The 26603-nt window shown below is 42.2% G+C and overlaps 1 protein-coding gene across 2 annotated transcripts in view; it reads right to left on the reverse strand.

Moving 5' to 3' along the window:
* LOC132382542 (NT-3 growth factor receptor-like) overlaps positions 1-26603 on the reverse strand; it is a 951566-nt gene that overhangs the window by 78530 nt on the left and 846433 nt on the right. For both annotated transcript variants that reach the window (XM_059952849.1, XM_059952848.1), the window contains exons 13-14: positions 13268-13398; positions 10460-10632 (exon numbers count right to left, since the gene is read on the reverse strand). In XM_059952849.1, the coding sequence (XP_059808832.1) occupies positions 10460-10632; positions 13268-13398 (304 nt within the window). The remainder of the gene's footprint in view (positions 1-10459; positions 10633-13267; positions 13399-26603) is intronic.

Genomic DNA, 26603 nt, shown 5'->3' on the forward strand with positions numbered 1-26603 from the left:
AGCTATGGATGTCGTGAGCAAGACCTGAATTTATTATCGATTCCTACATGTCCCTGAAAAGAGAGGTTTGCTGGGGCATTTCAGAAAACTGCCAAGGGCCGGCTACATATGTAGCAAAGGGTCTGGGCTGATGTAGACCAGACACAGTAAAGAAGGCTGATTACATTATCTAAAGGATGTTACCGCAATTCAGACATTCCATCATCGATGTTATTGAGATGCAGCATTTTTAATTTCAGATTAATTTATTTAAGTAACCCGGTAATCATGGTCTCTCCATCACTAGTTCAAACCTCTGGGAACTAGGTCAGAAACATGACTACTGAAGAGATCGGGGCTGACAGCTGATACCAAAAGATTGTGATCAGACAGACAAAAGAAAGACATCAAAGAGGAAGAAGATCAATAACAGGGATGCAGAAAGCTTCTGTTGGAGAGATAGCACATACCACATTCAAACCACATCTTGAGTTTTGCACACTTCAACATCAGTCCCAGAATGGATCTGAAGCAATGCAGTCATATCTAGTGTTGAGAAATATGCAGTAATGGCTATTGTCCTAATTAAACCCGTGGACAGTGATCCAGTTGAACTCCGTTTAGACTGGCAATAAATTCCTGATACCTCAGTACTGGGTTGCATTCAGCATGCACAAGGTAGATGAGGGGCTCCAACTTTTTGTATGCCATGGACCAATGCCATTAAGCAAGGGGTCCGTGCCCAGGTTGGCAATCCTTTAGATAGAGGCAATAAAAATGAATAAATTCAGACCCAGAGTGGTCTGATGCCAAAGAATGTCTCTACCCTTAGTCTAAGCCTGCCTGAAAGTGCAAGGTCCACAGTGTTCTAAGGAATTGCTTGTGCAAAATGAGAATAACACATGATGTTATGGGACATTATGGCCTGCTGGTGGTGTAGTGGTGTCCGCACAGAACTTCAAGGCTAGTGGTCTCAGGTTTGCATCTGGCCGGCTCCTTGCATGTTTTTCATTCATGCTGGGTTGAACATCGAGCTCGCAACTCAGCCTCATTAAAAACAGACTAAGTGCTAAAGAAATGGCAAGGATGCCACCAGAGGCATCACAAGGCACTGAGAGGCACAACAGATATGGTCCATAATCAGCCACCTCTGCCCATTGGAGTATTTAGTAGGCAGTCAAAGAACAGTTCCACAGTTCCAGTCTTAGTGCAATTATGACTCAATGCACCTATTTTATGATGGGATTGGTAGAGATGAATTTAAGCCCCTGGTTGGGTACCGTCAGGAGAATTGAGATGTTTCAAAGTGAATAAACGTCATATTTATCAATATTAAAATCCATCTGCCAACCTCGCCTTGCAATTTTGCAATTAAATAAATTTGCTTAATATGATTTCCATGAATGCTATTAATCTCCATGAGATTATTTATCTGGCCAGATGGGGTAGCATCAACAACAAATTATATAATATTTCAAGTTTTCTTCTCATGGTATCTGAGTATCAGAAACAGCAGTGACCTGGAACAGACCACTTCAAAACTGTGCTAGTCAGAACATTTCTTAATTATTATCAACTTCCATTTCCTATTCCCAGATCAGTTTTCAGCTCAGTTAACTAATTCGCCAATATTTCCATGAACTTTGATTAGTGTTAAAAGCCTCGCGTGTGGAACTTAATTAAATTGATATTGAAAATCCAATTAAATTATAGCCACTAGATATCCCTGTCCATTAATCCAGTTAACTCTTCCACAGTCTTTTTACTGGAGAGTCCAGAATGAGCATTTTGCACTCCCAAGCCATACTAAGTTCATCAATATATTTCTCCCTCCAGATATTGGCACAATTGGTCTATTCCCTCCACTATGATATCACTATTCCAAAGCACACTGACCTTCTAATTTTCATTCAACTTCTAACCCATAGACTGGTTTTGCCCTGAATTCCCTGAGTACTGTTTTATATATCATCCACATGCAACTTTAACAAATGCCTTTTAGATATTCAACTCCATCAACAGAATCATTGACCAAAACTCATCGTGATGTTACTTCTAAGAGATGGATCAGACAGGATCATTACCAGTTCATGAAGTACATTGTGTCTGAATAATCTCTATCTGTTGTGTTACTGCTTGAAGCAAGCAATTTGAAAGGCAATTGGCATTTTGGTCTTTGTTGTGAGTGTATGATACAATATGGGTGTGTGGCCTAGTGGGCAAGGCATCAGACTAGTAACCTGAAGGTCACCGGTTCGAGCCTCAGCTGAGGCAGCGTGTTTGTGTCCTTGAGCAAGGTGTCACCGGTGCACGGGTCCTAGTGCCCGTCCCTTGGACAACATCAATGGCATGGAGAGGGCCATCTTTAGCTTGGGCAACTGCCGGTCTCCCATTGATCCATGGTCTCTTGAGACCGACGGATGCCACCACCTCCACCACCACTATGATACAACAAAATATTTACATAGACAATTATATAATGAGATAATTATAATATTGTCTATGTACACTTAATGGCCACTCCATTAAGTACACCTGGTCGTTAAAGCAACTATGTAATCAGCCAATCACCTGACAGAAGCTCAATGCATAAAAGCATGCAGACATGGTTAACATGAGGAAATCTGCAGATGCTGGAAATTCAAGCAACATACACAAAATGCTGATGGAATGCAGCAGGCCAGGCAGCATCTACAGGGAGAAGCACTGTTGATGTTTTGGGCCGAGACCCTTCGTCAGGACTGACTGAAAGGAGAGGTAGTAAGAGATTTGAAAGTTGGAGGGGGAGGGGGAAATGCAAAATGATAGGAGAAGACCAGATGGGGTGGGGTGAAGCTGAGAGCTGAAAAGGTGATTGGCAAAAGGGATACAGAGCTGGAGAAGGGAAAGGATCATGGGACGGGAGGCCTCGGGAGAAAGAAAGGGAGAGGGGAGCACCAGAGGGAGATGGAGAACAGGCAGAGTGATGGGCAGAGAGAAAGGAAAAAAAAAGGGGGGAAAAACTAAATATATCAAGGATGGGGTAAGAAGGGGAGGAGGGGCATTAATGGAAATTAGAGAAGTCAATGTTCATGCCATCAGGTTGGTGGCTACCCAGCCGGTATATAAGGTGTTGTTCCTCCAACCTGAGTGTGGCTTCATCTTGACAGTAGAGCAGGCCATGGATAGACATATCAGAATGGGACCTGGTTAAGACGTTCTGTTATTTTTCTGACTAAACATCAGAGTAGGGGTGAAATATGATCTGAAGTGATTTTGACCGTGGAATGATTGTTGGTGCCAGACTGGATGCTTTGAGGATCCTAGAAACTGCTGACTTTCTGCGATTTTCACTCACAACAGTTTTCCAGAGTTTACAGAGAATGGTGCGAAAACAAAAAAAAAAAAAATCCAGTGAGTGGCAATTCTGTGGATGAAAATGCGTTGTTAGTGAGAGAGATTGGAAGAAAATGGCCAGACCGGTTCAAGCTGACAGAAAGGTGACAGTAACTCAGATAACCACACATTACATCATTGGTTTGCTTAAGAACATCTCTGAATGCACAACATGTTGAATCTTGAAATGGACGGGCTACAGCAGCAGAAGACCACGAACATAAACTCGGTGACCACTTCATTAGGTAGAGGAGGTTCCTACTAAAGTGATCAGTGGGTCTATATAACAGTTATTTGTATATGCATTGTGTTTTATAGGATTGATTTTATACATATTCATAGTGTGTTTTTCTTTCTTTTTTCTTATTGTGTTCCTCATCCTTATTGTGGTTACTTAAGGCTGTCTTAGCCAGGGGAGATGGTGGGGAATAAGCTCGCACTACCTATTCGTTGTTTCCAACGGCATGAATTTCAAATAGTTTCTGACAAATCCAAGGGGAAGGTGCTAGTTCAAATAAGTATTTCCAGAAATGAGTATTACAAATTCGAAGAAGTAATAGTCATGTTGCCTAAAAATGAAAACCTTAACTTGAAACTGGGTGGCCTACTGAATCATTTAAGGGGGAAATGTAGAGCAATTTAGAATCAGACACACTGATGAACCTGGAGAGAAAAGTAGGCCAGAACTTCCATCTTTGTACTGTCTCTTCAGAGTATTAGTAAACCAGAGGGATTTTTATAACAATCTGGTCATTTCATGATCACATTGACAGATGCCAGCTTTATATTCCCCATTTATTTAATTACTTGAATTTAAGTCCTGTGTTCCTATGAAGGGATTTGAACACATGGCTCTGGACCAGCAGACCATGTTTTTGCACGTACGTTCAGTAAATTAACCACTGCTATCAGACCCTTGTGGGATCAAGCTGACAAACCAGAGCCCTTGACTAAGAATCAGGAGACATAATTTTAAGTTATTTATTGGCTTGTCTGTTGAAGAAATGCAAATAAACAAGATAAAAATATGGAATATATAAAGAAAACTAAATCGTACTGAGCATATCGAACTGCATTAAAACTCATCTGGTTCATTGATGTTCCTTACGTTAAGGAGGTCCCAAATTCTATAAGCTCTGTGATTCTGATCCCCTACCTACAGGAAAGAGTTCGGAAAAACATTACAAGGATGTTGCTGGGACTTGAGTGCCTCATTTATAGGGCAAGGCTGAATAGGTTAGGATTGCACGAGAACAAGGGGAGATCTTATAGAGATATATTAAATAATAAGGAGTATAAATAAAGAAAGTGCATGTAGCGTTTTTCCCCATCAGGATGGTGAGGCTAGAGCATGAGTCTCATAGGTTTAGAGTGAAAGGTGAAGTATTTGGATATGGGCCAGGTGCAGGTCAGTGGGACTAGGCAGAAAAACGGTTCGGCACAGCCAAGAAGGGCCAAAAGGCCTGTTTCTGTGCTGTAATGTTCTATGATTCTATTTAAGGGGACTCTGATTGGGGAGGTTCTTTATTCAGAGGGTGGTGAGAGGGTTGGATAGGTACATGGGTGAAAGAGGTATGGAGGGTTAGGATCTGGATACTGATAGTGAATACATCCAGACATGGGAAAAGCCCTTCCCATCTTTGAGCACATCTATGTGGAGAGCTGTCTCAGGAAAGCAGTATCCATCATCAAGAACCCCCTCCACCCAGGCCAGACTCTCTTCTCACCGCCTCCATCAGGAAGATGGTACAGGCGCCTCAGGACCCACATTATCAGGCTGAGGAACAGTTATACCCCAGAACCATCAGGCTCTTGAACCAGAGGGGATAACATCACTCAACTTCACTTGTCCCATCACTGAACTGGACTCAGTTTCAAGGACTTTTCATCTTATGTTCTTGATATTTATTGTTTAATTCTTTATTATTATAATTTTATTATTTTCTTTTGTATTTGATGGTTCGTTGTCTTTTGTTTATCCACTCTTTTCGGTGTGGTAGTTCTTTGATTCTATTACGTTTCTTGGATTTGCTAAGTATGCCCTCAAGAAAACAAATCTCGGGATTGCATATGGTGACATGTAAGTACTTTGATGATAAATTTACCATGAACTTTGAGGTAGTTGAGACTAGGTAGATCAGGCTAGAACAGACAGGATGATTCAAGTGGCCTATTTCTGTGTTGTAGTGCTCTATTACTCTATAAACTTATTGAACTTCTGCATCTAGTGGTAAGTGTGGCTGAAGACTCTTTTGTCTATGCTCTGAGGTGTCCCAGTAACCCACTCAGTTACAAAGGCAAGTAGAATAGGCCAACTGCCAAGTTCTGAGTTTCGTCGAGGAAACCTCCAAAAAGCAAAGAGGCTGCTGTCAGCTCAAAGGTGAGCAGCAATTGTCCCGTTCAGTCATGCCAGCTGTTCATTGAGTGATGATGTAGCCAAACAATAGAACGAGTAATGGAACCAGCTCATTCAGTTAACTGCTTTTCATGCTCCACACAAGCCTCCTGCTATTGCCATTCATTTATCACTAATTCCAATTTCAGTCTTCCCATTGAGAGCCTCGTAGCAAATGCAAGCTCTGACTACGTGTCAAGCCTCTTCCCGAAGCTGTGAGACTTCTGAATACCCTGCACATTAGTGGGTGCACACCCAGTAAACATTATTTATGACACCAGGAGCATTACACTGTTGTATATTTAACTATATGTCATATATGGACTTTATATCATCTTGTACATCTGCAGAACTTTTTACATTATCTGTTAATATTATTTTGTTAATATTACTTTATGTGATGTATGTACTGTGCACCTTGGTTCAGAGTAACTTTGTTTCATTTAGCTGTATACATGTGTATGGTTGAATGACAATAAACTTGAAGATTCCCATTCTGACATGTCCACGTCCCATTCCCATTCTGATATATCCACGTCCCATTCCCATTCTGATATGTCACACATCCCATTCTCATTATGATATGTCCATGTCCCATTCCCATTCCGACTTGTCCACGTCCCATTCCCTTTCTAATATGCCCCCAGTGGCCACACATTTTAATTCCACGTCCCATTCCCATTCTGATATGTCATACATCCCATTCCCATTCTGATATGTCATACATCCCATTCTCATTATGATATGTCCACATCCCATTCCCATTTTGATTTGCCCACGTCCCATTCCCTTTCTGATATGCCCCCAATGGCCACACATTTTAATTCCACGTCCCATTCCCATTCTGATATGTCCATGTCCCATCCCCATTCTGATATGTCCATGTCCCATCCCCATTCTGATATGTCCATGTCCCATTCCCATTCTGATATGTCCATGTCCCATCCCCATTCTGATATGTCCATGTCCCATTCCCATTCTGATTTGTCCACATCCCATTCCCATTCTAATATGTCCCCAGTGGCCACCCATTTTAATTCCTCATCCCATTCCCTTTCTGATATGTCTACCACCAAACTTGAACTTGAAACCATTTTGAATAGGCTTGTTGGGCTTGGGGAGAATGAGCTCAGTGGGGAAAGAAATGTACAGGTCTTTAAATTTTGGAAGGTTACCTTTGCTCATCCTGAATGTCTTCCGGTGATTGTGAGCATACAAATCTATAATCTCACCAGATTACTGGGGAGTGCCATCCTCCCCTTGCCCCTGGAAACGTGTATCTGGAGACCCCACCAGATGGTCAGGTGTCAACATTTCATGCAAGGAACGTTTGACCAGCTGTGGGTCTCCTCAATAAATACTAATCATTACAATATGAATGGCAGAGGTATCAACAAAACCTATAACTATTGAAAAGGAATTATTCAACATCATTGTTACTTAAACCTTTCTATTGGATTATTATTGAAGGAAACTGTTCCAATCAATGAAATAAAGCCTATAATAGTTAATAATATTCCATATCCATTTACAGCATCAAATTAAAAGCCTATTATTTATCTTGGAATATTTTCAGCCTTATCTTAATTAATCATCAGGAAGGATACCAAAAGTCCTTGGCTCATCTGGAAACTCTCAGCAAGAAGGACTGTTTCCATTTGAAACAAGGCCTGAGAAATGCAAAAGATAAATGGTGCACTGTTGAACTATGTTCAGCGGTCAAATTAATATGTACACTTGCTCATCAATGCAAATATGTAAACAGCCAATCATGCGGCAGCAACTCAATATATAAAAGTATGCAGACATGGTCAAGAGGTTCATTTGTTGTTGAGACCAAACATCAGAATGGAGAAGAAATGTGATCTAAGTGACTTTGATCGTGGAAAGATTGCAGATGACCGATGAGGTGGATTGAGTATCTCAGAAATTTCTGATCTCCTGGGATTTTCACACCCAGAAGTCTCTATGGTTTACAGAGAATGGTGTGAGAAACAAAAAGAAATCCGGTGAGCGGTGGTTCTGTGTGTGAAAACACCTTGACAATGAGAGAGGTCAGAGGAGAATAGCTGGAAAGTTCAAGTTAACAGGAAGGTGACAGAAACTCAGATAACCACATATTACATCAGTGGTGTGCAGAAGAGCACCTCTGAATGCCCAGTACGTTGAACATTGAACTGGATGGGTTGCAGCAGAAAAGACCACAAAAGTGATTGTAGTGGTGATGTTATTAAGTGCAGGAGGTACCTAATAAATTGGCCACTGAGTTTAAATCACAGCAACTCAAAGATGTTGCAATGAGATCTAGTGCATGCTGCTATAAAATGGAAAATGATATTAAAGAAAAGATGATGCAGAATCCTCCTGGAACACATCCTTGTCGAACAGATGTCAGTGCCGAGACATTTTTGCGTTTGCTGTCAGACTTCATCAAACCCACAGTAAAAGGATAATAAGTGTTGGGAAAAATGCAATCGATATTTATGCTAGGCTGCACCACAAACAAATTTAACATTTAATGCAAGACGAAATTAAATTACCTGGCTCTGCTGCTTTACATTAAACATACAATGTTTTATTTTTTTCCCCTCATTTTTAAAGCAATTTCTGCAGTTGTTTACATTGGATGCCGAAAATCAATTCTGTGAGCTACTTGCATTGTGCTAGTGATTTAATCATTGGTGCAGTGTAAGAGGAATATTAATTCTCTCTTTCGCACTGAAAAGCACTAGAATGGGAGTTAAAATGAAAGCGCTATACTTATAATTCATTTTCCAATCCCACAGATATTTTAATATCTTCAGCTGGCTGACTTATCCACTTGACTCGTTTGTGGGTCATATGTAAACCTAGAGACCATTCACATGGGTAAGCTAGCAGCACAATTTTAGTGCAGTCAGGCAACAGACACAGTCCGCCCAGTAGGCACAAAGTCATCAACCTGTCAGGGAAAGGCTATCATTGTGAGTTCATGGTATGATCTCTTAAAGAAGGCATAAACATTGTCCAAAGCTAATTTCTGATATTTTGCCATCAATTGTAAACTGCAGCTAACCCGTAACTTGAATCACAAACACAAGAGATTCCCAGATGCTGGAAATACAACAGAGTAACACACATAAAATGCTGGAAGAGCTCATAAGGTTAGGCAGCATCAAGGGAAATGGATAAAAGCCAAAGCTTCAGGCTGAGACCATTCATCAGGGCTGAAAATGAAGGGGAAAGATGCCAGAAAAAGAAGGATGGGGAGGGAAGCAGGACAAGCTAGAAAGTGGGTGGAAGGACGATGACGTAAGAAGCTGGGAGATGATAGGAAGAAAAAGCAAAGGGCTAAAGAAGAAGGAACATATTAGGGGAGGAGAGGGAAACACGAGGGGCACCAGAGGGAGGTGAAAGGCAGGTGAGAAGCCAGAGTGGGGAATTGAAGAAGAGGGAATTGTGGAGGGGAAAAAAATATTACCAGATGTTGGAGAAATTGATGTTCATGCTATCAGGTTGGAGGCTACCCAGACAGAATATGAGGTGTTGCTCCTCCAACCTGAGAGTGACCTCATCATGGCAGAGGGGAAGGCCATGAGCCGAGTTGTCAGAATGGGAATGGGGATAGGAGCAACACACACGTTCTTTTGGAAAAATGGGGGCAAGCCTTTCCAACCCAACAAGCTCATGCCACTGTGACCATTTCCATACTTTGGAATGTGGAAGGAAACCCATGTAATCATGCAGGAGATGCTCGAGATTTTCTCACCTGCAATGTCAATTGCTTATTCCCCTCCATAGATGCTGGCTGGCCTGCTGAATTTTGTTTGTGTTACTTCTTTAATGACCATGTCGTCTGAACAGTGAACGGAAACTGACCACAAAACTAACAACCCAGTGACTGGAAACCAACTATATTATAAACTGAGTGCAAACTGAGTATAAGCCTATTGGGCAGTGATTTAAATAGTGGCACAGACTTCCTAGATCCTTGACCGTGGCTGCACATTGTCCAGAAAATGATTTCACCCTCGAGCACAGCATCTGATGTAAGAGTAGTGCGGTGGGTGCACATTAATTCATTTCTTTGACTTGCATCCATTTAGAACAGAGATGAAGAGGAATTTCTTTAGCCAGAGAGTGGAGAATCTGTGGAACTTATTGCCACATACGGCTGTGGAGGCCAAATCATGGAGTATTTAAAATGGAGGCTGATCAGTACTTGATTAGTAACGGCATCAAAGGTTGCAAGGAGAAGATGGGAAAATGGGGTTGAGAGGGATAGTAAATCAGTCGTGATGCAATGGCAGAGCCGACTCGATGGCTGAATGGCCTAATCCTGCTCTTGAGTCTTTTCCCACATTATTGAACCCCACTCCCACCCCAGCCGAACAGTTCATTCCTTTTACTTGACATGAGGAGACTTACAGGCTCAGATTGACAACACTTATTAAGATGAATCATGGATAAACATCAAACCTCCATGCAGAGATGCTGAAATTCATTTATTTCAACACAATTATTCTGAAACCAGCATCTGCTGTACATTCTGCAATTAAATTAAAACCTATTATCTAATCTTGAATGCTCACAATTAAAAACTTCAGAATGTAAGGCATTAAATAAATTAAATTAGCAGCTCCGAAAAAAAAATGCCTCTGGATATCTTCTGTTATCTGTTGTTTGAAATGCACCATTGCTGTTGTTATGACTTGTGGATCGTGCACTCACCTGAGGAACTTGTTCAAATCTCCATTCTTCATGTATTCAAAGACCATGATGAGGGGGTCTCCGTCCACGCAGACACCATAGAACTTCACAATGTGCTCATGCCGGAGGTTGGTGAGGAGCTCGGCCTCTCTCTGGAAGTCTTTCCTTGCAGAGACCGTGGCATCTTTCAGAGTCTGGAAGGGACGAAGAGAGTATGAGATGGTAAGTTTGCTTCAATCATCATTCAGAAAGTAAGCCAGCTTAAGTCTCTGTAGTTCAGTAGCTGGACCTGAACCTGAATTATTGCATTCAATGCTGTGAAGGATTTAGAGACTAGAAGGGTGCACAGGAAATTCACTGGGGTAGTGCTGAGTACAAGGAAGTTCTGTAGCACGGTAGAAGGAAGTACACGGTTTGGTACAAAAAAGTTTCCATCAGGGAAGAGTCTGGGTAGCCTCAATGCCACAACCACCTAACTAAAAAACAGTTACTTCTCAAACCATCAGGCTGATCAACATCTCTCACCTTTACCCAGTAAACCATCCCATCACACACCCCACTACCACTACTTTCAAAATCTGCTTCTGTAGAGATACTCCCGTACCTAGTATTACTCTATATACATACAATCAGTCTAAGTATATAAGCTTATCTTATATATTTGCATTTATTGTGTTACTTATGCTTATTGTGTTTTTATGATGCTGCATCAATTCCTGAGTAGCAATCATTTCATTCTCCTTTACACTAGTGTATTGAAGAATGACAATAAACAATCTTGAATTCTGAATGGAGTCCAGGTAAGTTGGCATCGTTCATTTATTATGTGGTTTAGGAAGAGATTTAATAGAAAACTTCAAAGTGACAGGGGTTTTGATGGAAGTGATTGAGGGATACTTCCCAGTGGAGGATGGTCAGTAACTAAAGGATATCAACTTACTGCAATGGGCAAAAGGAACTGGGACAAGTTTCAAACTATTTTTAACTAAACAGTAGTATTTATGCTCTGGAATGCACCACCTGAAACGTCAGTGTAAATAGATGTATTAATATATTTCAAAAGAGTAATGGATTCCATGGTTGAAAACAAAATACATTGGATTCCAGTTAATTGGGCCATCGGTTATATGGAAGAACTCTTAAAGAACGAAAGCAAATCAAGAAAATTGCTGAGATTCCCTTAATTTATTTTGGACTCTATGCCTCTTTATTGGGACAGGAGACTGTTGCTGAACAGGTTCTAACTGGCATCAGTCACGCGCACTTGTGTGTCCGTTAGACGCTGCACTGTGCTTAGAGCAAACAGTTTTTAAATAGTGTCACTTGTGCGTGTTTGTGTTCAAAAAGCAGTAACTTTTGTCACTGATAGTCGGGGATAAATAAGGAGTAAGGCAATTCGGAACTGCTTTGCGCACAGTGGTTTCAAGCATTCGGGCTTGGAGATGCCAGAGATGGCCAGGAGTGAAAATGAAACTATTTCACTTCTTCAACAAGTTAGCAACAGTGAAGAGTTTGAAGGTATCAACAATTATCTTGAATGTTATAATGAAAGATTTGGAGGATGTGTTATCAGTAGCATTGTATGAAAGCAATCCATTATCTGCACTAGGTGTCTGCCCTGATTTCATTCATTCCTCTGTCAATAACTGTTAGAAATTAATACACGGTTTTATAGTACTGTAGTGATATTATTACTGTTCTAATTTGTTCTGTATTTTATTTAAATACATGATTTCTTACTCAGTTTGTTCTTTTTATATTTTTTAATCTATTTCCAGAAACTTGAGCTAATTGGAGCAGCTGTTTAATTGGGCCAAAATGTATCGGTCCCAATTAAACACATCCGTTGTTTTAATGGGAGAGAACAAGAGAGTGGGAATAACTATATTTCTGTTTTAAACAGCTGGCCAAGAATAATGGCTCAAATAGCCTCTTCCTGTGGGTTATGGTTCCATAAATACATTCCACAATGTGGAATTCCACAACATTTCCTAAAATGTGATGAGGTGTTTAGAACATGACAGTACAGGCACTTCAGTCCATGATGTTGGGCCAACCTCATAACCTACTGCGATATCAATCTAACTCTTCCCTCCTATGTAGCCGTCCATGTTTCTTTCAACCATGTGCCTATCTATGAGTTTCTTAAATGTCCCGAACATATTTACCTCCAGCAGTGCACCCACCATGTCTCTGCCATCCCCCCATAATTTCCTCCAATCATCTTAAAATTATGCCCTCTTATTAGCCAATGCTGCCCTAGGAAAATGTGCTGGCTCTCCATTCTATCTATGCCTCTTATCATCTTGTATTTCTCAATCAAGTTGTCTTTCATCCTCCTTTGCTTCAAAGAGAAAAGCCCCAGCTCACTCAGCCTACCTTTGTATGACATTTTCTCTAATGGTGGTAAATCTCTTCTGTAGCCTCTCTCAAACTTCCACGTCCTTCCTATAACAAGGCAACCAGACCTGCACCCAAGACGCAAGCAGCTTTTAGAAGCTTTACCTGTCAATCTATAACCTGCTGCAGCTGCCATTTAGTATGATCTCTCCATAACTAACGTTAAGGGCTGAGAGAGACCCCATCGCAGTCCAAGGCCATTGCTGTAGGATTCAGGTGTGTCTATCTCAAGAAATAAAATTAGGGCCAGCGTCTTGTTTGATTTTGGGACAAAGGATCAGGGGAAATATTTAATACTCAACACTTGGTTATAAATCTTAATCTGGATGAAAAGCCAGCATTAATTTCAGTTTGCAATAACTAATAAGCATGAATTTTGGATAAATTGGTGAATTAGATGCTCAGCTGTGGGACACATAACACACTCACCTTAACTGCCACAAGCATCTTGTCCTTAGTTGGGCTCAGATTGTAACATTCAGCCAAGAAAACTTTCCCAAATGCTCCCTCGCCCAGTTCACGCTTCAGAACGATATCTCTCCTCTTGATATGCTGTACATCTGTGACAGTAAACAAGACAACGACCGTCCGAGGTTGAGATACGCATCATTGGTTAGATACCAGCACTAATACGTGGTATATCTGAATTTACCTGGTAAAAAAGTAATCATTGCAATTACGGCAACCTTAATTCAATTTGCCAGATTATCCAGCAATACACACAAGGAAACATCAATAGGCAAGCAATAACGTCAGGAATATATAGATCATTGTCCAAATACCCATTCTTTTGGAAGCATTTCCGAACCTTGTTCGATATACGAGGACTCCTGATTTAAGAAATGATTGCTGGTTTAGATTTTTGCCTGGGTTGTTTGGTTCAGGAAGGAATTTACCCCTTCTCATCTTCTCACCTGCCCATTACCATCCTCCCCCAATGTGTTTAGTATCCTTCCTCCTTCCCTTTCTCCCATGACCCATTGTCCTCTCCTATCAAATTCCCAAGTTTTTCAGCCCTTTCAACTCTCCCACTTATCACCTTCCAGTTCCTTACTTCACCCCCTCTCCCCCACTCACCCATCTGCCCTTTCACCTGGTCCTACCTATCCCCTGCCTGATAGTACTCCTTCCCCTTCCCCACCTTCTTATTCTGGCTTCTTCCCCCTTCCTTTCCATTCCTGATGAGGAGTCTTTGTCCAAAAATTTGACTGTTTATTCGTCTCCAGAGATGCTGCCTGACTTGCTGAGTTTCTCCATTTTGTGTGTGTTGCTCTGGAATAGGAAAAAATTCTTCCCTCTGGATGCACCACAGATAGCCTGGCCCAAGGGCAGGATCACCGCCAAGTGAGACTTGGAGGAGAGGTTGCATTTGCCGAACTTCAGCTAGTTCTAAGGTACGTGACGATGAGAAGAGAGTGTGTGACAACCTGGTCAATGAGCAGCTGTCACCCAGGCAATAAAGTGGTGGCTGTTTACAGCTATGGGTGGGGCAGTGGTCCAGCTGGTATAGCTGTTGGCACACAGTTCCAGTGACCAGGGTCCTGCTGTTCTGTCTGTGTACAGTTTGCATGCTCTCCCTATAAATTTGTGAGATTATTTCCATATTCCAAAGAAGTGCAAGCTGGTCGCTAAATTGTCCATTATAAATTGCCTATAGTCAGTAGCTAAGTGGTGGAATCTAGCCGACCATTGCTGGGAATAGGGAGGAAAACAATGGGACTATTTTTGGATTTGTGTCGATAAGTGTTTGTTGTCTGGCATGAGTTGCATGAGACAAAGGGGCTGTTTCTGTGAAATTGACTCTATTGCCTGACTGACTGTTGCTCACTGACCAAGCCATGACACACCCTCTTCTCATCATCACAAACTTTAGAACGGGCTAAAGTTTGGCAAATGCAAACTCTCCTCCAAGTCTCACTTGTCGGTGATCAGGAGCAGAGAACCTTCCTGAAGGCCAAGCAGCCTGTGGTGTATCCAGAAGGAAGATTTTTCATTCTCTGTTCTAGAGCCAATCACACAAAATATTGTTCACTTCAGCCCCAGTCACCACCTTCAGCAGACACCAGACACTCACCATCTAGGACATGTTCTCTTTTTGTTACTGCCATTAGGGAGTCTGAGGACCCACACTAAATGCTTTACGGAGCATCTTCTCCTCCACCATCAGATTTTTGAGTTGCCCATGAACCCATGAATACTACCACACTATTTCCCTTCAGCACTATTTATTTTATTTTTATTTGTATCTTGCACTGTACAGCTACCACAATGCAAAAAAAAAATGATGTATACAGCGCTGTGCAACAGACTTAGGCTCATATATACAGCTAGGGTGGCTAATACTTTTGCACGGTGCTTAGTGATCTTATGTATTGCACCATACTGCGGCCGCAAAATAAGCAAATTTCATGACATATGTGAGTGATGATAAACCTGATTTTGATATGAGTCTCTATAGTGGACTGAGAGCGGGAAGGGGGCAGGGAGAGGGGAGTCATGGTTGGGAAAAGGGAAAGGGGGCGGGAAGCACCAGAGAGACATTCTGTAATGATCAATAAACCAATTGTTTGGAATCAAATGACTGTGCCTGGTGTCTCGGGGATGGGTGTGTCTGCACTTGCTCCCCACCTTCTGTGCCACCTCTCCCACACCCATAGAACAATACAGCACAGAAACAGGCCTTTTGCACCTTCTTGGCTGTGCCGAAACATTTTTCTGCCTAGTCCCACTGACCTGCACCTGGACCATATCCCTCCATACACCTCTCATCCATGTACCTGTCCAAGTTTTTCTTAAATGTCAAAAGTGAGCCCACATTTACCACTTCATCTGGCAGCTCATTCCACACTCCCACCACTCTCTTTGTGAAGAATCCCCTTCTAATGTTCCCTTTAAACTTTTCCCACTTCACCCTTAACACATGTCCCGTTTTTTTTTCTCCCCTAACCTCAGTGGAAAAAGCCTACTTGCATTCACTCTATCTATACCCGTCATAATTTTATATACCTCTATCAAATCTCCCCTCATTTTTCTACGCTCCAGGGAATAAAGTCCTAACCTATTCAACCTTTCTCTGTAACTCAGTTTCTCAAGTCCCGGCAACATCCTTGTAAATCTTCTTTCAGCCTTATTAGACCCATAGAACATTACAGCACAGAAACAGGCCTTTCAGCCCTTCTTGGCTGTGCCGAACCATTTTTCTGCCTAGTCCCACTGATCTGCACCTGGCCCATATCCCTCCATACACCTCTCATCCATGTACCTGTCCAAGTTTTTCTTAAATGTTAAAAGTGAGCCCGCATTTACAACTTCATCACTACCCCTCCTGCAGCACTTCACACTAGTCATTTCCAGAATCTATTGCTCCCACCAGATTTACAAACTCGCTCTCTGCTCCATAATGAAATTTACAGAACTGTGCAAAAGTCTCCAGCACCTTAGCTCTATATATATATATATATATATATATATATATATGCCTAAGACTTTTGCACAGTTCTGTAACCAGTGATCACTTTATTAGGTACACCTGTACCCGTGCTTGATATTGCAAATATCTATCAATCTATCAGCCAATCATGTGGTAGCAACTCAATGCATGAAAGCAGGCAGACATGATCAAGAGGTTCAGTTGATATTCAGACCAAACTTCAGAATGGAGAAGAAATATGATCTAAGTGATTTTGGCCATGGAATGATTTTTGGTGCCAGATCAGGTGATTTGAGTATTTCAGAAAACGCTGAGATCCTAGGATTTTCACATTCACACAGTCTCTAGAGTTAACAGAGAACGGTGAGAGAAACAAACAAAAAGCATCCAGTGAATGGTAGTTCTGTGAGTGAAAACACCTTGTAAATGAGAGAGGTCAGAGGAGAATGGTCAGACTGGATCAAGCTGGCAGGAAAGTGGTAGCAACTCAAATAACCACACTTTACAACAGTATTGTGCAGAAGAGCGTCACTGAATGCACAACACGTCAAGTCCTGAAGTGGATGAGCTACAGAAGCAGAAGACCACAAAGCACACTGAGTGTATGTCAGTGTCAGTAAAGAATAATTTCAGGGTGAGCTACTAGGCCAATACAGGAGAAATGGGGACTCACATCGCACTCACCCATGGGCTCAGTGTGTGATGGTCAGCTGTCAGCTTCTGTAGCAAACAGAATGGGAAGGTGTAAGGAGGAAGAGAATGCTGATCAGAAATAGAAGCAGAGACACACAAGACCATCTAGGTATAGAAAAGGTTGAGTTACAATTTATACTCTTGAAATCTTGCTACCGTAGCTTGTTCCTAGCTATGCACTGTTTCAATCCTTTTTATGTGATAAGGTTAACCATCAGAAAAATACAGTGTTCATTGCTTAGCAAGAACAAACTGAATCGATTTGACATACCTATTCTAGGTAACTTTGACTGCTTATCAGGATCTGCTAGCCTTAACACCTATGAAACCTAACTGAAGTTCTTGGTCAGACAGAGAATAGTGCTTCATTCAGCGGATTCAGGGTTGTGGGTGAGTGAGGCTAGACAGAAATGCACAAGAAAAGCAGCAACGTTTTTTAAAAAAAAATTGAGAGCACTGCTGGAGAACTGGCACAAAGAGGCAGAAACTCTGTCTTTAAATGAACTTGCCTTTTGCCAGCGGTTCAGAAGAGAGCCAGCAGGTCAGAGCCTCCTCGCTGGGCAGCTCCTCTCCTACCTCCACGTCTGCACAGTGGACCCAAGGTGGACATAATGCACTGGAAGCCAGATGCCTGTATACATAACCTCTAACTTTGCATCAGGTCTTGACACTGAGTTCAGAGGTGGTTTCTGATTAAACATTGCTGAGAGGCCAGATATGTTTATAGCAAATCATGAGAACAGGATATTTTGTATATTGAACCTAGGAATTCTGCCCTGAAGAAGGGTCACAGCCCGAAACATCGACTATCTATTCCCTTCTTTAAACATTTCCTGGCCAGCTGAATTCCTCCAGCATTTTGTGTGCATTGCTTTCAATTTCCAGCTTCGGCAGTCTTTCTCGTGCTTAGATTCCACAGATGCTGGAAACCCAGAGCAAAAAAAACACAAACACACACACACATGGTCAGGCAGCATCTATGGAGAAGAACAATAGTTGATATTTTGGACTGAGACACTCAGTCAGCAGTCAGAGCAAGAAATCACAGATTTCATAGCAAGCCAGCTTTGGCTGCTATATCTGCTGGGTCACCATTCATGGAGCTTAGCGGTTATCGTAACGCTTTACAGGGCCAGTGACCTGGGTTCAATTCTGGCCGCTGCCTGTGAGGAGTTTGTGCATTGTCTCCATGACCGTGTGGGTTTCCTCTGGGTGCTCTGGTTTCCTCCCACAGTCCAAAGATGTATGAGTTAGTAGATGAATTGGTCACATGGATGTAATTGGGCAGCACATTCTCACTGGGCCAGGAGGGCTTGTTGACACGCTGTACCTCTAAAATAAAATTCTGCGAATAAATGTAAATGTAAGTAATGGCTTGTGAATTTACTTTAATTACTATTTAGATTTTTAATTAACTTACCCTTGCTAAATGCACTTTAATTATTTTTTCGATGCTTTGAATACAATCTTTAATTAAACAGAAGCTGTTTTTAAATATCCAGAGTGGTGTACTACCAGGGTCTGCCACCAGAGGCTCCACTGTCTCTCACTGGCTGGTTGAAGCTGCAGCACTCCTTGAGGATATTCCTCATAATCTCCTTGTCGGCCATGTGAGAGCAGCTGGGGGAGTGCTGTGATGATTACTCTCAAGGTGTGAGAATTGCATCTCCAGCTTGTCAGATGCACTGTGCTTCAATTAAACAAATGACGAGGTGATTCCGGCCTGGTCTGCCGTGGCAATCCACAGAAGAGTTTACAGGCTCAATTGTGTCACACGGGCATAAAGGGAAGCTGCTCTCTTGGGTTGGGAGGCAGCATAATGCATAGAGGAAGCAGGCCACAGAACGTCAATCACGCTGACAGACTGTTAGCAAGCACATCTTAAGAAATCCCTGAATTTATGTGGGCAGCCTAAAAGCTAAATGGGATTGACATGACGCAAACAAGAGGATATTAAAAGCAATGGTCTGGGAACCCTAACATGCTCTCTGTTACCGTCAGGCTATACTTCATGTGTACACCCATTAAATCACCAGCTCTATATCTGTCTCTGACAGCCAGTGGCTCTGCTGCTCCGATCTTCATTGGTAAATCCAGATCAAATTCACTTCTTATCGTTCCATCCTTACTCAAAGACATTTTTATAAACCAGCTCACAATTAGTGAGCCAAAAGTATTCAATCCTTTCTTCATTGCACTTTAACTCCTTAAGAAAAAGCACAAGAGATTCTGCAGTTGCTGGAAACCCAGAGCAACGCACACAGAACTCAGCAGGTCCTGATGAAGGGCCTCGGCCCGAAACGTCAGGTCTCTCGTCCTTGCCTGACCTTCTCCAGCATTTTGTGCGTATAGCTGCTTAACAACAATGTCTCCTCCATGACAATCAGAATCAGGTTTAATATCACTGGTATACTGGCATATGTCAAGAAATGTGTTGTTTTGCGGAGGCAGTACAGTGAAATGCATAAAAGATTCTAAATTACAATAAGAATATAAATACTTTTATGCTTTGCACTGTACTGAGGCTGCAAAACAACAAATTTCACAACATATGTCAGTGTTAATAAACCTGAGAGGCTGGTGATGAAACATTTCAACTCCTGCCTGAGAAGTGATTTGGATCTGCTCCAATCTGTCTACCGTCACAACAGGTCCTCAGCAGATGCCATTTCATTGGCTCTTCACCCAACCCTGGAACATGTGGTCAGTGAAGGTGCATACATCAGGATGCTCTTCATTGAATATAGCTCATCTTCCAGTACTTTCATTCCCTTAAAACTAATCAGCAAGCTTCAAGAGCTTGGCCTCAATATCTCCTTGTACAACTCGATCCTCAATTTCCTCACTTGCAGACTCCAGTCCGTTTGGATTGCCAACAACATCTTCTCCACAATCTCCATCAGCACAGGTGAACAACAAAACTGTGTGTTTTGCTTTCTGCTCTACTCGCTTTGCACTTACGACTGTGAGGCTAAACACAGCTCTAATGCCATATTTAAGTTTGCAGGCGACACCTCAGTCGTTAGATGAATCAACGGTGGTGACAAATCAGCATATAGGAGGGAGATTGAAAACCTGGCTGAGTAGTGCCACTACAACAACTTCTCACTCTATTTCAGCAAGACCTGAGAGCTAATTATTGACTTCAGAAGGAAGAAACTGGAGGTCCATGAGCCAGTTCTCCTCAGGGGATCAGAGGTGGGGAGGGTCAGCAACTGTAACTTCTTCAGTGTTATCATTTCAGAGGCTCTGTCCTGGGCCCAGCACATAAGTGCCTTTATGAAAAAAATTATGAAGTGCCTCAAATTTCTTAGAGTTTGTGAAGATTTGACATATCACCCTTTGACAATATATTGACAGGTTGCATCACAGCCTGGTATGGGAACACCAGAAAGACAGTTTGTTGGATTTTTCACATTGGTTGTTTGTCTACTCTGTTGGGGGTGGTCTTTTGATCCTATTGTGTTTCTTGTACTTACTGTGAATGCCCACAAGAAAATGAATCTCAGGGTTGTATATGATGGCATATATGTTCTGTGCTAATAAATTTACTCTGAATTTTGATATCCATTATCAACCATCTAGAATAATATTAGCATTAATGCTATCTCCTGCCAGGATTTGAATTGCTGGTTTCTCACATCGTGCTATGATTCTTGCAGGTCCTACCCTAATCTCTGTCTCCTCCTCATGTACCACTTTCTGCTGGTGGCCCATCTTGATTCCTGCCATTTGCTGGTGCTCCACCCTGTTCTCTCCCTCCTTCTGTAAATGCACTTTGCCCCATACCCCTGTCTACTCCTGGTAAAGCGCATTGTCTTTCCTAGTCCGTGCCTCTGAGTGAGCCAAATCATCCATTCTAGTGATTCTGATTGAGAGATAAATACTGGCCAAGACCAACAGAGAATTTTCCACTCTACATCATAGACATGACCTGAGATCCTGAGAGAGCAGATGTGGTCTCAGTTTAATACCCTCAATATCTCAAAAAGGTAACTCCAGTACAGTCTCTCTCAGTACTGTACAAGTGTCGGCTTATATATTTGTGGTCAGAACTTTGACAGGCTGCTGCTGCAAGAAGGCAATTTAGCTGTGTTTATAGAATATTGATCTCTACAACTCAATTAGAACCATGTCAGTGTTCTTTCACTTTTACCGTTAACTCCCCACATATCCATAATACATCTTAGGCCTTCCCTTGGGGTTGATGAGAACTTGTTCCCACTCCATTCCTAAGGAGTGGAAGATGCCTGTATGAGAATCCTTTTAAGGTAGGTTGATCACTAAACACTAGGTAACAAATGGTCCTGACAGAAAGTGATCTCAGTGCAATCATAAGGAGGTCCAAGACAATTGGAGACCAAATAGAGTTCACTCACCTACACACACACGCAGATGATGACCACACACATGGTCACAAAACATGACATTGCCCACACTCTGTTCCTCAGTCCATCTACCTACTATCTCATCCTGGTCCCTTTCCTCCTCCAAACCCTCCAACACTCCTCCAGCCCAGTCCTCCTTCTCCTCTGTCTTGCCTTCTCCCCTTTCAGCTCCCTGTGGCTTAGTTGCTTTTTCCTATTTTGCTTGACCCCTCTTCCTTTCCCTCTGAGATCCCTCAATCCCCCCCTTCCACCACCACTCTCCCCCTGCAAGGATGAGGCTGCTCATTGACCATTGTTCCACCTGACCTGAGGAAGTACTTCAGGTCCAATTGCCCACTGGGTGACAGAGAGATCCCACCAACCTATTGAATGCTGAACACAGGCTCCAGTTGTCCAGGTTAACTTTCATCTTGCAACTGTTGGATTGAGGTATAGAATTAGGAATAAATGGGCCAAAGAGCCTATTTCTATGCTGCTGTGCTTCACAACTTCAATTGTATTATTTTTCTAATAGCTTAACTTTCATATGCTTATAATTTTTATACAATCATCTATATATGGTTGTGTTAAGTGAATTTTCAGTGACTATAGTGTAGCTGATTCTGTATTTTCTAGAAGCTTAGTTTTCTGCAGCAGGTGTCACCTCTCTTGAATCTGGTTATTTCATAGATGACATCTCATCAAAGAGTGTAATCATCTGAGGGTGACACGATTGCAAACTTGTTTTTCTTCGTTCTTTGTTCTCATAACACAATAAACACACCCAGCTTTATACCTCATTCTTGACTTCTGAAGAACCTCCAGATCAATTTCACCAGACCCAACACAACCAAATAGTTAATGCAACTTAGTATGATTTTCTGAACAGTAACACACAGAGAAAGGACATTCATCTCATGCGGGCATTTGTACCCAACTGGACACATTATCCTGTTTCTATTTTGCTGTTTTCAAAGTCATTACATTACGACAGTGATTGAATTTGCCTGAAGATGTGGAAGGTACTATAGAAAGGAAATAACTTCCTGTTTAGCTCAGAAACATGATCTGCAGAAGCTATGAGTACCAATAGTAGCAGTGGCTGAAAAGAATGAACCTGCTGCCAGTTCATATTCTGACTTAGGATAAAATTCCTTGATAGAGATCGTAAAGAGCACCAAATTTCTTGGTGTTCACCTGATGGAGAATCTCACCTGGTCCCTCAACACCAGCTCCATAGCAATGAAAGCCCAGCAGCATCTCTACTTTCTGCAAAGGCTGAGGAAAGTCTATCTCCCACCCCCCATCCTCATCACAGTCTACAGAGGTTGTATTGAGAGCAACCTGAGCAGCTGCATCACTACCTGGTTTGGAAATTGCACCATCTCAGATCGCAAGACCCTGCATCGGATAGTGAGGTCAGCTGAGAAGACCATCGGGGTCTCTCTTCCTGCCATCACAGACATTTACACTACACGCTGTATCTGCAAAGGAAACAGCATTATGAAGGACCCCATGCACCCCTCATACAATCTCTTCTCCCTCCTGACATCTGAGAAAAGGCTCCGAAGCATTCAGGCTCTCACGGCCAGACTATGTAACAGTTTCTTCCCCCAAGCTATCAGACTCCTCAATACCCGAAGCCTGGACTGACACCTTGCCCTGTTTATTATTTATTGTAATGCCCGCACTGTTTTTGCGCACTTTATGTAGTCATGTGTAGGTCTGTAGTCTAGTGTAGCTTTCTCTGTGTTGTTTTTTTTTACGTAGTTCAGTCTAGTTTTTGTACTGTGTCATGTAGCACCATGGTCCTGAAAAACATTGTCTCATTTTTACTATGTACTGTACCAGCAGTTATGGTCGAAATGACAATAAAAGTGACTTGACTTGACTTGACTTGAAATCCTGAGCCTATTTGAGCCCAGAATCAGATGTTCCCTCTTAGATTTAATTATAGGATTTAAGACCAATCATGATAACCCACACATTTGCCCCTGAAAAGGTTGTGGTGAGGAGCTCTCTGGAATTGTTGCAAAGTTTCTGATAAAGCTGTTCCCCAGAGCCGTTGGTGAGGGAGTTCCACCTATGTCCAAATGTTCGCAGCTTGGCTTCTGCATTTTCCTGAAATGTTGTTGCATCCTGCATACTTTGAATTTCCAATAGTTTATAGATGGATTGCCTCTGAATTGTAATAGGAGGCTTCGACGCAGAGTAATCCGTTGCCAGAGATAATTTCTGAAGAAGTTAAACAAGAGAGACCAATATTAGATTACACTACGCCTAAACGAAACTGCCATTGTCTCTCTGAAAGAGCTTGTGCACATTAAGTTGACTTTGATGAGGAGTAATCCATCACACTGACACATTGTGTCCACATCAGAGTGTGAGCTCTCAAAATATTCTGGTCTATTGGCAACCTTGAGGAACATGGTATTGAATAGAATCATATCTAAATAGAAGAATATATTTCAGCCAATTGAGTTTGCTTTGCTATTCTCTCATATCTGAATTAGACCATAAGAGCATTTAAAACATTGAAGAGAATGCCTGTGTCCTCTGGAGGTTGGATCAGCCATAGCTGATCACAATAAAGTGGATGAGAAGAAGCTCCACTCATGGACTTTGAGAGGCTGTTTCCCTTGGCTGGAGAGTTGAAATTCTCAGGATAAGGAGTCAGATCGTTTAGGACTCAGGTGAAGTGCAACGTCTTCACAAAAAAATTTTGAGCATCTTTTAGAACAATAGAACATTACAGCACAGAAACAGGCCTTTTGGCCCTTCTTGGCTGTGCCGAACCATTTTTCCACCTAGTCCTGCTGATCTGCACCTGGACCATATCCCTCCATACACCTCTCATCCACGTACCTGTCCAAGTTTTTCTTAAATGTTAAAAGTGAGCCCACATTTACAACTTCATCTGGTAGCTCATTCCACACTCCCGCCACTCTGCGTGAAAAAGCCCCCCCCCCCAATGTTCCCTTTAAACTTTTCCCCCTTCACCCTTAACCCATGTCCTCTGATCTTTTTCTAGCCTCAGTGGAAAAAGCCTGCTTTCATTCACTCTATCTATACCCATTATAATTTTATATACCTTTATCAAGTCTCCCCTCATTCCTCTACACTTCAGGGAATAAAATTCAACCTTTCTCTGTAACTCAGTTTCTCAAGTCCCGGCAACATCCTTGTAAACCTTCTCTGCACTCTTTCAACCTTATTAATATCTTTTGAATTATTTAATCCAGTCCTGAAGAAGAGTCTCTGCCCAAAACGTTGACAGTTTATTCATTTCATAGATGGTGTCTGACATTCTGAGTTCCTCCAGGATTTTGTGTGTGTTCCTCTGGATTTCCGGGATCTGCAGCACTTCTGGTGCTCTACCACCGATGCTCACTCACCGAGCAAGCATGAAGCTTGTTGGAAGGCATGTGATATGGGGTAGGGAATAGTAAAGTTGAGGTGGATGATCAGCTGAGATCTTGTTGGATGGAGGACAAGGCCTGATGGACTGTAGGTCCTGTGTCCTGCTGTTCTTTTTTCATTCTTCTTATGCAGTTGCATTACTCCACTCTAGTTTGGTGGTTTCTGAAGTGATTGATAAAGCCACATGAGATCCACGCTCTTCCTCAAATTGTGTAGGAGGTGCCAGACATAGCACATAAATAGATACTTCAATAATCCCAAAGGAAATTACTGTGTCACAGCAGCATTACAAATGCACAGATATAGAAATATACAAATATTAGAAGAAAAGTAAGAAAAACTAAATAAATAAGTTACCTCAAACAGTGTAACAGGAAGGGGTTATCACTTCCCCTGCTATAGGCTGACTCGTTCTAAAGCATAATGACTGCATATAGCACTCTTTGGAGCAATGCAGTTGTCTTAGTTTACCACTAAAAGTGCTCCTCAGTTGAGCAAAGGTGGCACGCAGAGAGTGAAAACCTTTGTCCAGTTTTGCCAGGATTTTCTAGAGGGTCCTTTCTTCTACCACAGCCTCCAGTGGGTCCAGTTAGACTCCTACAACAGAGCCAGACTTTCTAATCAGTTTATTGAGCCTGTTGGCATCACCCATGTTGATGTCATTGCCCCATCACACCACTGCATAGAAGATTGTACTGACAACATAGATTGATAGAACATGTGCAGGAGAGGCCTGCATTCTCCAAAGGACCTCAATCTCCTCAAGAAGTAGAGGCGACTCTGGCCCTTCTTGTTTACCACACTGTGTTGATGCTTCACTCAAATCTCTCATCCAGGTGCACCCCCAGGAACTTGTAGGTCCTCACTACATCCACATCCACATCCATAGTAACATGGAGCAGTGCAGGCTTAGTCCTCGTAAAGTCCATCACCATCTCCTTTGTTTTTTTGATGTTGAGCTGCAGCTGATTCAGCTTGCACCACTTGACAAAGTCCTCCACCAAGCCCTGTATTCATCCTCCCTCTCTCCCTTTATACACCCAACTATTGCTGATTCATCAGAGAATCTCTACAGATGACATGACTCAAAATGGGTAGGTATTTTGTGAACAAGAGAGGGAAGCTCATTCTATTTTCTTTGGCAGCCCCTTGCAATCAAAGGTGACTTGCTTCCATAATAGATTCGATATGATCAATGAGGCCAAAGTGGGATGCACAAATAGGGCAAAAGTGTTTAATGGGGCAGACAGATCGTGACCCATCTGTGTTTTCTGCCATTTATGTTGGGTTTCCACATGCTCCTGATTCATGGACCCAGGGTTCACAGTGCAATTCCTATTGGCCCTTCCTCACAGTGTCTAGTCATGGGCCAAGGAGACCAAGGAGTGTATCAAGGTGTAGCTCTCTTCCAAAGGGATTCTGTCCATTTGGTAAATCCTCCAGTGCCTCGATACTGATGATGATGTTCTTGTGGAGGATGCTAATGTTGGGTTGCTTATCTAGATGGTAGACTTGGAGCATTTTGTGGTTTCTATCCAGTACTTGGAATAGTTTGCTGTAAATAGACCAAAACTCTGATGCACCCTGAGGGAACTAATCATCTGCGACCTTATAAACAATGAGCTTTCTGCCAGTTTTGACATCTTGATCTTCAAACATCCTTTTCCTCAGGTGACCAAAGGCTGTGTCGGTGTGCTGATGTCATGGTCCTGGCTGGCATTTCCCTTTCCTCCCTAATTGGTCCTTAATCCCCACACTTGATTCCCAGTTTTTCCCAATTCCTCTCAATCACCAGCACCTGGTTTCCATTAGCCACCAGAGGATAAGATGACTCCAACAGCTCCAGTCAGCCCTT

This window comes from Hypanus sabinus, chromosome 28 (assembly GCF_030144855.1).
Source record: "Hypanus sabinus isolate sHypSab1 chromosome 28, sHypSab1.hap1, whole genome shotgun sequence".
Classification (NCBI taxonomy): Eukaryota; Metazoa; Chordata; class Chondrichthyes; order Myliobatiformes; family Dasyatidae; genus Hypanus; species Hypanus sabinus.